Genomic DNA, 13458 nt, shown 5'->3' on the forward strand with positions numbered 1-13458 from the left:
GCTTCCTGAACTGCCAGGCCAGGTGCCGCTGCGCCTGCTGGCCGAGTCCAGGGCGGCCACACGCAGCGGTTACCCGCGGGGCTGGGAGGGCAGAGAGTGAGTGTCTCTTGTAGGAGCCAGCTTGTGTGGTGGGACTGAGCCCAGGGCTCCAGGACGTTCTTCCATGCTGCTTGTGAGTCTATTAAAAAAAATCAAGATAACTAGAATTTAAAACAGTTGTATTTTATATTAGAGACTGAAAAGTATCGGTAACGTGTGTCCTAAGGATGCACACACTTAAAAAGTTTCTGATGTGTTTGCTTTCTGCTCCACCAGTGTTCACTTTTCTTTCAGATTTTTGAAAGGATACTGTTCATATGGGCCATACGTCATCCTGCCAGTGGATATGTTCAGGGGATAAATGACCTTGTCACTCCCTTCTTTGTAGTCTTCATCTGCGAGTACATAGGTAAGATCACAGCATGCATGGTGCTTTCTTCTCACAGACATTAAACGTGGACTTCAGTGGCCTGACCATGTTGCTCTGCATAATTACACCCGTGCTGAAAATTGCTGTTAATTTTAATGTTATTAATGACAGCCATTAATAATATCGGAGAACAATAGTTTTATCACTGATGCCCGCTTTGAAAAAGTCCTTAAATCCACATGCTCAACCACTGAAGACATTGAGATGTGTTTATTATTATTAATATCTTCTTTTAAATAATAAATGAGGAGAAATGTAATATATTCGAGGAGCGTGGTTTTGTGTTAATGGCCACAGAGCACTGGCTTTAATGATTTGGATTTAAATGGCTAAGGTTAAGGTGATAGGCTGTTAGTTGGATGTTTTGCTTATAAGCTAAAAACCGAATCCTCTTTAATTGCATTTCTCCAGCATTTATCACTGGTTTGCCTTTGATATACTAGTAGCATTTAATTTTATGGGAATATTAATTACACGCAAAATAATTGGTTTAATGGGCTTTAGGTTGGGTTACACTGTCTCTGAGTATTGCGTATTTTTTCTTCCGTTTATGTTGCAGCAGGTAGCCGACTGTAGCATAACTTTGCCTGGTTTATGTTTCAAGTTGAAAAACCGTTCTGATGATATGTGTGTGAGATCTACTTTTTAATTCATCTGTGGACAGAAATGAAACACCACAGGACGGGTTTACTCTTGAGCGGTAGCGTTTTGTTTAAAACTGGTGTTACTTTGTCTTCACGTGAACCTTCCTGCCTTGGTGTTTGTCATTGTGGTTATTTTTTAGGTTGTGTTTTAGCCATCTCAGTGTTAGGTCCACTTCGGATTCTCGTGTTGCTGTAATCTGAAGAGTGAGGTTGACTTGAGACCAGATGGTCCCCTGACGGCGCCCGCTTCTCATCCATTTTGTGGTCCATTTTGTGGCCACCCCTCTCCCATCGCTTGGAGTCTCATGGGAGCCTCTCCGTTGCTAAGCAACCAGTGATCCCGGGCTGCTCCCCCATCATCTGTTCAGCAGGGAGAGGCCGCTCCGAGCCTGCCTGCCTCTCTGTTTCTCGCTTCCTCGTTTGACAGATAATGAAAGTGTTCTTAATGATCCTAGAACAGTAGGAGCTCTGTCAGTAGACTTCAGAGCTGTTAATTGAAAGAAGAAGTTCAACTGAGATGTGATTAGAGAATTGATATTCCATGTTAAATAGACCATTTAATTAATGTGGTAAATAAGTTTGTCCTAACGAGTCTAGCACCAATGTAGGTTGTAAGACCCAAGCGATCCTTGGTGCGTTTGTCTGAATCATCAGCAGGCTGGGATGAAGGGACATGACCGCGATGTTAATTGTCCAGAAGAGAGAAAAGCTGGAGAGAACAATTTGTGTTCAAGTGTTGCCTTCAGGTAAACTCAGAGACTTTTCATGCCGTGAGCACACACAGTCGTGCGCGCACACACACACATATGCACACACACATATGCACACACACAGGCGCACACACAGGCCCCCTGGGGCTGCCGGCAGTCAGGTCTCTTCCGGCTCCTCACCCTGCTGTCCCGCTGTTGAAGGACACACGCAGGTGCAGTAGCGCCAGCCCCCGCCTCTGCAAGCATGTGTGGAACAAATCCTCAGCTCCTTGGAAGAAAAGCTACGACCAATCTAGACAGCATGTTAAAAAGCAGAGACCTTACTTTGCCAGCAAAGGTTTGATTAGACAGTCAAAGCTATGGTTTTTCCAGTAGTCATGTATGGATGTGAGAGTTGGACTGTGAAGAAAGCTGAGCGCAGAAGAATGGATGCTTTTAGAACTGTGGTGTTGAAGACTCTTGAAAGTCCTTTGGACTGCAGGGAGATCCAACCATTCTGTCCTAAAGGAGATCAGTCCTGAATATCCATTGGAAGGACTGATGCTGAAGTGAAACTTAGTACTCTGGCCATCTGATGGGAAGAACTGACTTACTAGAAAGGACCCTGATGCTGGGAGAGACTGAAGGCTGGAGGAGAAGGGGACGACAGAGAAATGAGATGGTTGGATGGCATCACTGACTCCATGGACATGAGTTTGAGTAAACTCTGGGAGTTGGTGATGCACAGGGAGGCCTGGCGTGCTGCAGTCCATGGGGTCGCAAACAGTCGGACACGACTGAGCGACTGAACTGAACTAAACTTTGGGATGGAGCCCCTGGTCACGGTTGGGCCCTGGAGGTGTCTGTCACCCCCGAGGGGTGTCTGAGGACGAGAGTCAGGAGAGCTCTGGGGACCTCGGTGGCGGGGGTGGGTGTGCGGGTGGTCCAGATCCAGAGGCTGGAGAAGGCCGCTGAAGCCAGCGGGGGGAAGCCCGAGTGGCTTGTCGCTCCAGGAACGTGTCACGTGCTGGGAGAAGACAGTGGAGGAGGGCTCAGTGCAGGGGAGCTGGCCGCTTCTCGGGGCTGTGGGCTGGGCAGCAGGGCTGGGTCCTGTGCTTTCCTCTCCAGGCTCCACTGAGCCCAGGGGTCCCGAAGTCTGGGTTTGGCTGGGGGGAAGGAGGCCTCTGTGGCCTTACGCAGCCTCGTTTCGCTCTGTCCTCTGCGGGGCCCAGATGCTGCTCTCCCGACACCCCTCGGAGGTGTCTGTGCCTCTGCACTCCCACCAGGCCAGCCTGGGGACGGGGCGCAGGCCCACGGCAGTGCCGGGTGGGACAGCTGTCTGCGGGGAGCTCCTCTGAGTCTTCGCTGTGTGTTTTATTTATGTAGTTCAGAACATGTTACATAGAAAATTCTGTTTCGCGCCTTTTCCCGTTTAACCTTAGAACATGAGCTTGTCCCTGTAACATTAGCTTGTTCCTGTATTATTAAGAGATCTTGGTAAAGATCGTTTCTACCTCCTGCACAGAATATTCTGTTGAGATAATGTAGCGTAATTCATGAAACCCTTCTAGTGTTGTTGGAGTTTTTAAGTTCTTTTCCCCCTAGGCATGGTGCAGTTTTTAAGTATTTTTCAAACAGGGGCTGTCATATTCATTTTAGCAGTGTTAAATCCTATTTAAGATTAAGAACCATTATTCCGTCACCTTGAATCCCACAATTTAAGTAGAGAGGTATATTTTAGTTGAACTAAGTGGTTTCAGCAGAGCAAAACACGAAGCAGCATTCCCACAACCCCACGCCTTTGTCCTGCGTGCTCCTTAAATTTAGAAGCTGCCCTGACCAGCTCGTGTGGACTCGCTGTGGACCAAGTCCTCAGGGTGCCTGGGAGTGGGTCGGCACGTAGGAGGAGCGTTTCACAGCTGATTTTCATCACCAGCATGTGTAAGCTCTGATGGGTTTGATATGGCATTTTCTGGTAAAATAAATCACTCTTGAAAGCTAATACGGAAAGTGGCTGAAATGACAGTGTGTTTCCTTACAAACATTATGGATACTTTTTTACTGTTGTTGTTTCTCAGTCAGTAAGTCACGTCTGACCCTTTGTGACCCCACGGACTGTAGCACACCAGGCTTCCCTCTCCTTCACTGGAGTTTGCTCAGATCCATGTCCTTTGAGTCAGTGATGCTTGTCTAACCGTCTCATCCACTGCTGCCCACTTCTCCTCCTCCCTTCAGTCTTTCCCAGCATCAGGGTCTTTTCCAATGAATTGGCTCTTCGCATCAGGTGGCCAAAGTATTGGAGCTTCAGCTTCAGTCCTTCCAGTGAATGTTCGGGGTTGATTTCCTCTCGGATTGACTGGTCTTATCTCCTTGCCGTCCAAGGGACTCTCAAGAGCCTTCTCCAGCACCACAGTTTGAAAGCATCGATTCTTTATTTTTGCGTTACTGTTTATAAGTCAGCATCTCAAAAGTACAGGTTGTTTTCTAGCAGGTTACTTTTGCCCAGAGAAGACGCTTTAGCATGCATTTCCTGGATACCGGAGCGCACTGGGAGTGGATTTAGTGTGGGGTCAGCAAGAGGAGTAAGTCCCCAAACCTGGCTGGGACACAGAGGAGGAGCGCTGAGCGGGTGGGGTCTGCTGCCAGCTGAACAGCTGTGCGGCCATCTTTCTCCCGCCTTGTCCACGGTCGGTGTGAACCGGCTCTGAGTGACAGTGAGGGTGAGCTATCGCCGTTTCTTATTGATAAATTACGGTCTTAGAAGCAGTTGTCTACACTTTTCTCTGTTTGCATTTATGTCTTTCCTAATTGCACCTCGTTTTCCCGTGTCTTATATGAACCAAGGCTGCTGCTAAATGCCTCTTTCACTGGCTTCCTTTAGTGTTCCTCACCTAACACACTTCTGCAGTTCACAGCTCATCTCAGAAACATTTTAAAGGTAGAAACGAGAGCATCTGAGTTCAGGATGTTTCCTGTGGCAGTTCTGTTCCGTGTGAGGGAGTGGAGAACAGAGGGCCCTGGAAATGCCAGTGGCTCAGAACCAGAGGGAGGGGCTGCTGGTTTTGTAGCCCCCTGAGGTGACCGTGAGGTGCGCTGTGCTTTCATAGCCCATAACTTGTATGTAGTCAGATTTTCTGTTTAAAAACATCTTGGCGATGATCAAAGTAATGGACTTACACTAAAAATTAAAAAATCAGAAAACTCATTAGCAGTATAGCTCCTTGTCTCAGAAGCTGTCATTGGGACATTTTACTAATTTCCTTCTGGTCTTTTTGCCAATGTACTTTTTGCATTGCAGCAATTATATTATGCATGCACATTTTAGTACTGCTTTTTGTTTTAATTTCTAAGCATTTCCCAGAGTCATTAAGCTTTTTTAAAAAATGTCTTTCTAGAACATAGTGACATACTCCTTCCAATAATGTGTAGGAAACGCAGACAGAAGATCAACAAAGGAGCAGAAAGAAAACTGAGCGCCTGGAAATCACTGGCCCTCAGAGAGGTCTGCAGAGCCCCCATCGTGGCAGGATCCCATCTTCCCAAGTGCACGCGCAGCGCTCTCCAGCGCAGACCATATGCTAGGCCATAAAGCAAGCATCAGTGCATTTGAAAGGGTAGAAATCATATAAATCGTGCTCTGATCATACAGACATTAAGTTAGATATCAGTTACAGAAGAAAATGTGACAAATATGTGAAAATTTTAGAATACAGTTATAAAGAAGCAATGAGTCAAAGAAGAAGTCACAGCATACGGAGACTTAGGGGAGGCAGCTAAAGCACTGCTCCAAGAGGTATTCACATTAAAGAGAGCATCTCAAGGCATTAACTTGAGTTTTCAATTTCAGAAACTAGGAGAAGAAGAGCAAATTAAAGGCAAAACAAACAGAAGGTGGGAAATAAAGGCTAGAACAGAAATAAATGAAGTAGGGAATAGAAAAGCCATAGAGAAAACGCAACAAAACCAAAGCTGGTTCTTCAAAGAGGGCAACAAAACGCTGGTCAACCTTTGGCTAGATTGACCTGGAAAAAAGGGAAGAAGGCTCAGATCACTAAAGTTATGAGTGGTTTCAAAAACAAATGGCATTAAGGAAATGCTGTGAATAACTCTCTAAATTAAATTAGGATGTAGATGAAATGGAGATGCTCCTAGAAAGGCACGGATTTCCACAACTGACTGTGATGGTTAATGTTGTATAAATTTGGCTAGGCTGTGGTGCCCACTTATTTGGTCAAACACCAGTCTAGATGCTGCTGTGAAGGTATATTTTGATGTGGTTAACATATACATTAGTAGTCTTTGAATAAAACAAATTACCCTGCATAATGTGAGGGTGGGCCTCATGTAGTGAATTGAAGGCCTTAAGAGCAAAGATGGAAATTTCCTGAAGAAGAAGAAGAGGAAGAAATTCTCCTTACAACATAGGAATCCTGCCCGAGTTTCTAGCTTGCTGACCTGGTCTACAAATTTCAGACTTGCCAGTCCTCATAATTGTGTAAAGCTATTTCTTAAAATAAGTTTCTGTGTCTCAGTATAATATAATGTTTATTATAATTTATTTATCAATATTTATATGGATGTATAAATATAAGAGCAATGTACGTAAGAGATTACAGGAGTAATTTAAAAAATCCCCACAAAGAAGAGCCTTGGATTAGCTGACTTCATTGGTGAATTCTGACAAATATTTAACAAAGAATTAGCATCACTCCTTCACATACTGTTACAAAAAGAGGAGAGAGGAAATACCTTTCAGCTCATTCTCCTAGGCCATTATTATCCTGATACCAGAACGAGACAAAGATCACAAAGAAGGAGCACATGTAACAAGCGTCAGTGAAACACTGAGGAACGGAATGCAGCAGACATGCAAAGGGGTCATGCATCAGACAGACGGGGTTCATCTCGGGACTCAAGGCTGGTTCAACGTGGGGAACGCAGTCAGTGTGACACTCTGTCCTAACAGAATAAAGGACAGAGCAACACAGTCATCTCAGTTGATCCAGAAAAAGCATTTGACGTAATCCAACACCGTCCTGATAAAAAGCACTCAAAACACTGAGGCCAGAGGAGCGACCTCTCTGACAAAGAGTGCGTGAAGACCCCACGGTTACTCATGCTTAACGTGGAAGACCGAGCGTTTTCCTCTTAGGCTCAGGAGCAAGACACGGACGTCTGTGTTCTCCACTGGTATTCAAGCCCGTCCTGGTTGACAGAGTTAGCAAAAAAAAGGAAGCGGAGGCACTGAGAGTGGGAATGAAGAAGTGAAACTCTCTCCCACTGCAGATGACATCATCTGTATATAGGAAATCCAAAGGAATCCGTTAAAAAATTATGAAAGCCAGTAAACAAGCCCAGCAAGGTTGTCAGATATAAGATCAAGATAGAAACACCAGTTGTATTTCTCCACACTTGCAATGGACCATCAAAAAAAGAAAGTATGAAAACAATTCCATTTATGATACTGTTGAAATGAATAAAATGACATAAATTTAGCAAAAAAGTACAGTATTTATTCTAAGAACTACAAAACACTGTGGAAAGATGTTAAAGAAGGTTTACATAAATGGAACAAGGAGATCAAACCAGTCCATCCTAAAGTCAAACCTGAATATTCATCAGAAGGACTGATGCTGAAGCTGAAGCTCCAACACTTGGGCCACCGACGCGAAGAGCCTACTCATTGGAAAAGACCCTAATACTTGGAAAGATCGAGGGCAGGAGAAGAGGGTGACAGAGGATGAGATGTTTGGATGGCATCTCTGACTCAATGGACATGAATTTGAGCAAACTCCAGGAGATGGTGAAGGACAGAGAAGCCTGGCGTGCTGCAGTCCGTGGGGTCGCAAAGAGTGGGATGTGACTTAGCCACTGAACAACAACAAATAGATGGAAGGACCTCTCTTGTGGTGGATTGGAGGACTTGGTGGTATTAAGACGGCAGATCTCCCCAAACTGATCTAAAGATTCAGTGTACTCCCTATTAGAACTGTAGCAGAAATTGACAAGTTTATCTTTAAATTCATATTTAAATTCAAGAGACCCAGAATAGCCAAAACAATCTTGAAACAGAATGAAGTTGGAGGATTCACATTTCCTGATATCAAAATTTACTGCCAAACTACAGTAATCAGGAAAGTGTCATTCTGGCTTGTGGATGGACATGGCCATCGGTAGAACAGAATTGAGAGTCTAGAAATAAACCTTCATTTTTATGGGCAATTGATCTTTGCCAGTGATGCCAGGGCAGCTCAGTGGAGAAATGGTCTTTTTCAACATTTGGTGCTGGGGCAGTGAGATTGTTGTACAGTTGGTAAGTCGTGTCTGACTCTTTGCAACTCCATAGAGTGCAGCCCTCCAGGCTCCTCTGTCCATGGGATTTTCCAGGCAAGAACACGGGTGGGTTGCCATGCCCTCCTCCAGGGGATCTTCCCAACCCAGGGATCAAACGCAAGTCTCCTGCATTGGCAGGTGAGTTCTTTACCACAAGTCACCAGGGAAGCCCGGAACAATTAGATATTGACATGCAAAGTTCCATCCCTGCCTCTCACCATACATAAAAATAAAATGAGTCATGGACCTAAATGTAGGAGCTGAAACTATTAAAGTCTCACAATGAAGCCCAGCAGTAAGTCTTCATGGCCTTGGATTACGCCATGGCTTCTTAGATGTGACACCAAGAGCAAAAATGCCCAAAAAAAACCAGGTGAACTGGACTACGTGGAAATGAAAATTTGGTGCTGTAGATGATACTCTCAAGGGAAGAGACCTTTGCAGAATGGGAAAAATTACAAAGAACTGTTTTAAATCAGTAAGACAATCTGATTTTAACAAAGGGGCCAAGTATTTGAGTAGACATTTCTGCAAAGTAATGGCCAATGAGCATGACAAGGTACTGGACGTCATTAATCCTTAAGGAATGCAAACCAGCAAAGTCACACCCCGTAGGATGTTGGAAATCAGAGGAACAGGAGCAACTGTCAGCACGGATGTGGAGGAATCTGAAACCCCATGTGTTGCTGGGGGCCTGTCCAGCTGGCCCAGCAACTTTGGCCGACAGCCGGGCACTTCAGCAGAGGGGTAAGCCTAGCGTTACTGTGCGACCTGGCCGAAGCCTGCTGCGAGTGTTCCCGGGAGCCTTGTTCGTCGCAGCCCGCAAAGCCCAAAGCCCGGCCCGAGTGCCCGGCAGCTGGTGCAGCTGTAAATGAAGGGTGGTCTGCCCACGCAGTGGAGTATTGCTCCGCAGTGAAGGGGAGCGGCGGGCTGAGACGCTGTGAAGCGGAGGGCCCTTGGAAACGTGAGGCCACATAGTGTGTGATCCACTCGTGGGAAGTGTCCAGGGTCGGCAGGTAGGCGGGGACAGAAGGTGGGTGAGAACAGACCCCTGCCTGTGGCTTGGGAACAGAGCTGGGGGTGCGTGGGGGTTGACCTGCGGGTGTGGGGTGTCTTTTAGGAGGGACCCCATGTCCTGAAATCAGGCTCCAGTGACTGACTGCACACTCAGTGCCTGTGCTGAAAACCGCTTTCCCTGGCCGAACGGCGTGGTGTGTGAGCTGTACCTCAGCAAAGTGAAAGTGTCAGTCGCTCGGTCGTGTCCGACTCTTTGCGATCTCGTGGATTGCAGCCCACCAGGCTCCTCTGTCCGTGGGATTTTCCAGGTTAAGGATACTGGAGTGGGTGTCTATTTCCGTCTTCACTGGATCTTCCTGACCCAGGGATCGAACCCTGGTCTCCTGCACTGCAGGCAGGTTCTTCACCACCTGAGCCACCAGGAAGCCCAGGAAGTCCCTCAGGACGGCTGTTGTGGAGACGGCAGAGGCCTGTCTTCATCCCCGTGGCTGGTACACTATGGACCACAGGCTGGGCACTTAGAGGAGCGGGGTTTGTCTCTCAGAGTTCTGGCGGCTGGCAGGCTGGGCGTCTGCGGTTGGGGTGGCATGGTCTCATTCTGGGGGCCTCTGCCTGGTCCGTAGCCCGCGTCCTTTCGGGGTAGGGGGGCAAGGGGGCTCTGCGGGGTCTCCCGTGTGAGGACACTAGTCCCATTCATGAGGGTCCGCCCACTCGACCTCCTCAAGGCCCTGCCTCCTGACCGCATCCTCCTGGGGTGAGGATTTCAGCATGTGCATTTTGAGGGGACCCAGACACCCGGCCCACTGTCCACTGTGAGCTGGCACCGCATCGGGGCAGTTTTCCCTGGATGCAGGTTTGCGCGGTTCCCACTTTTTCACTGTCCTCAACAGCACGCGTAGTGTTTCCCGACGTTCTAGACGGCATCTTGGGTTGTTTTCTTGACATGCAGTCTTAGAAGAGGCAGGAGGCGTTACTGGCTCAACCGTGGGTGTTTTTCAGTCTTGATGATGTTTGCCAGGAGGATGTCTGACCGTCTCTCTGCGGCCCCGTCAGAGACGCCGTCTCCCTCTGGCTGGGGGGTGCCCCGAGCACCGTCGCCACGTCGCCACGTCTGCGTCTGTGTGGACCCCGCGCGTGCCACTCCTTTGTGGATCCGTCCGGGTCTGCCTGTGAGGCTGTTCCAACGGGGTCAGGGCTCTACGATGGTAAAGGACTGGGGGGATCAGCCGAAGGGCCAGGAGCAATTAGACGCTCTCCAGTGTGACGTCTGCGTTTGCAGCCTGCGGGAGCCGTACTCAAGAGGCCTAATTGGGAGCTTGGCAAAGACGAGTGTGTGTGTGTGTGTGCTAGTGAAACAACGCTGCCTTGTTGCCTGGTGGCTGCAGTCCTCTCCTCTACACACACTGTTGTGCTGAAGCAGGTGTTTAGCCAGCACTCCCTTCTAGAAGACACTGCCAGGGCTGTTTGTTCCCGGTCCCTGAGGCGCACGCTGGCCTGTTTGGAATGCCGCGGAGGTGGAATCAGTTGAGGTGGTTTTGTGGAAACTCGGTCCGCGTGTGCTCACGGAACACGCGTTGGTATCAGTCAGGTCTCTGCTCCCCTTTCCTGTGGAGGAAGACCCTGGTGTCTCTTATGAACCAGGAGGTGAAACCTGCATCCAGTCGTCAGCCACCCAGAAGGAAGGCCTGTCCTCTCTCTGGCCTGTGGGCCTCCTTCTGGACCTTGCTTTCCGTCAGCTTGACCCGGCGTGTCCTCACCTCGCTCCCCGCCCAGACTGTGTGGGTCTGGGGTCTTTCCCTGCATCTCCAGACTGCAGCCCCCGACGTTTGAGGAGCGCATGCTCTCTGTGCCGAGGGGCTGTTGGGCGCGTTAATCTCCTAGGACTTGGGGCTGCAGTGCCCCGGGTCCGTGGGTTCGTCCGTCTTTTTCTCCCTGTGCTTAGATGACAGCCCCCCTTCCTTGGAGCTGCAGCCACTGCCTAGCGTAGGGGGCGTAGGACTGTGGGGTAAAGAAGGGGCTCTCCCCGACCCCTGCCCTAATTCCCCTGAGCTGCGTTTATGATTTAATTAACTCCGCTGTGCGTTTCTTCTCATTTCTAACAGCAGCCTTCATGATGGAGGCATTGCTGCTTTGAATTTAGGAGAGAGGAGATGTGCAGAGGTTAAGCGTCTTGCCAAGGTCCTGGCGTTCCAGGTCCAGACTGTTGTGCTTGGGCATCCAGGCGGCAGCTCTGCCCCCGGACGCCTTCCTGAGTTGCCGGCCTGGCTCTGCTTGAAGCCCCGAGCCACCCGATCACGTGACTGTCGTGCCCGCTGCTGGTAGTGAAGTCAAGGATTAATTTCCCCAATTTGTAGCTGTGCTTTGCGACATGCCGCCGAAGTACTTTCGCACGTTCAGATATGATCCCTGAGGCCGAGGTGGTAGATTATCCTCGTTAATTGGGACCCTTTGTACAGCCTTTCAAAATCCTTTCACCAGAGAACAAGTTCTATTTCCTTCCCACTGAAGTGCAGTTTCACATCTTTTCCCCCTGATTCATTTCTTTTCTTTTAAATGGTTTCTCTTCATTTCCTGTTTTAAATTGCTGTCCTTGCTGAAGTGGTCCTGGCTCTGGCTAAGAGGAAAAAACTAACAAATTAACAAAAACATTAGTGGGATCCCTTCCCTTTTTACCCTCCTAATATACCATGCCAGGTAATCTGACATCTGGAAACTTCAGCAGTTGAGCACAAGGTCTTTGAAAACGTTTGAATTCATCTAAGTCACAGGAAGTGATATGTAATACAGATGCGAGTTGGACCGTAGACAAGGCTGAGCACCGAAGAACTGACGCTTGTGAACTGTGGTGTTGGAGAAGACTCCTGAGAGTCCCTTGGACTGCAAGGAGATCAAACCAATCCATCCAAGGAGATCAGTCCAGAATATTCATTGGAAGGACTGATGGTGAAGCTGAAGCTGCAATACTTTGAGTACCTGATGCCAAGAGCCAACTCATTGGAAAAGACCCTGGTGCTGGGAAAGATTGAAGGCAGGAGGAGAAGGGGGTGGCAGAGGATGAGATGGTTGGAGGGCATCACTGACTCAATGGACATGGGTTTGAGCCAGCTCTAGGAGAGTGAAGGGTGGGGAGCCTGGCATGCTGCAGTCCATGATGCTGCAAAGAGTTGGACACGACTGAGCAAATGAACAACGTAGCAAGTCTTGGAAGGCCGACTGGGAGGGTGGCTGGTCCTCCGAGCTCGCAGTGGCGGTGGTCACACCTGTGAGGTGGTCACGCCTGTGAGGTGGTCACACCTGTGAGGTGGTCACGCCTGTGAGGTAGTCACACCTGTGAGGTGGTCACGCCTGTGAGGTGGTCACGCCTGTGAGGAGTGGTACCGGCCCTGGATCCTCTCCCCAGAAAGACCCAGCCCCACACTTGGCAGCGCTCCAGAATTTCACGATCCCTGTTTTCTGGGCCTGGGTTCAGAATCCCTGTGTGATAATCAGAGTCCTGCAGAGGAGTGTGGCCTGAATTGAGGGCTTTGCCATTTACCCTTGAAGAGCCTCATCCTTTCTCCCCACAAGCTCTCGCTTTCTTTTCAAATTTTTATCTTTCACTGTTTGAGAATCAGAAATTTGCAGATATTTCTTATATAGCACATACCATTACCCATCTTCATTTTTTTTGGCCTTTTTAAATGTTTCTCTTTTACCGAAGGTTACTGTTAAATTACCAAAACCGTTTTCAGATCATCTTTTGTTTTGTTAACATCAATTTAACAAATCCAGACACACATGTGTCTTTGTGCCCAGGCCGTATGCTTGTTCCCCTGGAAGTACCGTGTGTTACCGGAGCTGTTGGTAGAGCATCAGAGCCTCCTGAAAGGGAGGGGGCTGCTCTCTGCACTGGCTTCTGGCCTGTGAAGGCTGGATGGGGAGTGTCGGTGAGACCCCACCATGCACAGTGCGCTGGCTGAGGGGTGGCCGTAGCAGGGAAGCTGGGGCACCCAGCTCTGCTGTGGGGAGGTCTGTGGCCAAGACCCGAGCTCAGCCCTGCATGTGGGGGCCCAGCGCCCGACACGTGAAGGTTTTGAGTGACCGGGGGTGTGGTCATGAGCACCCCGAGGAGCTTGATTTCAAGGCACAGTCCGACCTGTTCCTGGCCGTTGCATGTTCTACATTACTTTTATTTTACCCACAGACATTTCATTAGAATCTTAAACAATCGCCAGCCTTTGGTTTTGAGAGCCTTGTGATGTATTATTCTCTGATCTGTTGTTTCCTTTGTATTTCCAATTCAGTGTTACACCTTGGGAGACAAGCC

General features: G+C 48.6%; 1 protein-coding gene across 1 annotated transcript in view; it reads left to right on the forward strand.

The window, feature by feature from the left end:
• Positions 1-13458, forward strand: part of LOC104986989 (TBC1 domain family member 22A-like) — a 170216-nt gene that overhangs the window by 90088 nt on the left and 66670 nt on the right. The window contains exon 5 of the mRNA XM_010837746.1: positions 334-448. Coding sequence (XP_010836048.1) covers positions 334-448 — 115 coding nt within the window. The remainder of the gene's footprint in view (positions 1-333; positions 449-13458) is intronic.

The sequence above is a fragment of the Bison bison genome, unplaced genomic scaffold (genome assembly GCF_000754665.1).
Source record: "Bison bison bison isolate TAMUID 2011002044 unplaced genomic scaffold, Bison_UMD1.0 scf7180017845889, whole genome shotgun sequence".
Classification (NCBI taxonomy): Eukaryota; Metazoa; Chordata; class Mammalia; order Artiodactyla; family Bovidae; genus Bison; species Bison bison.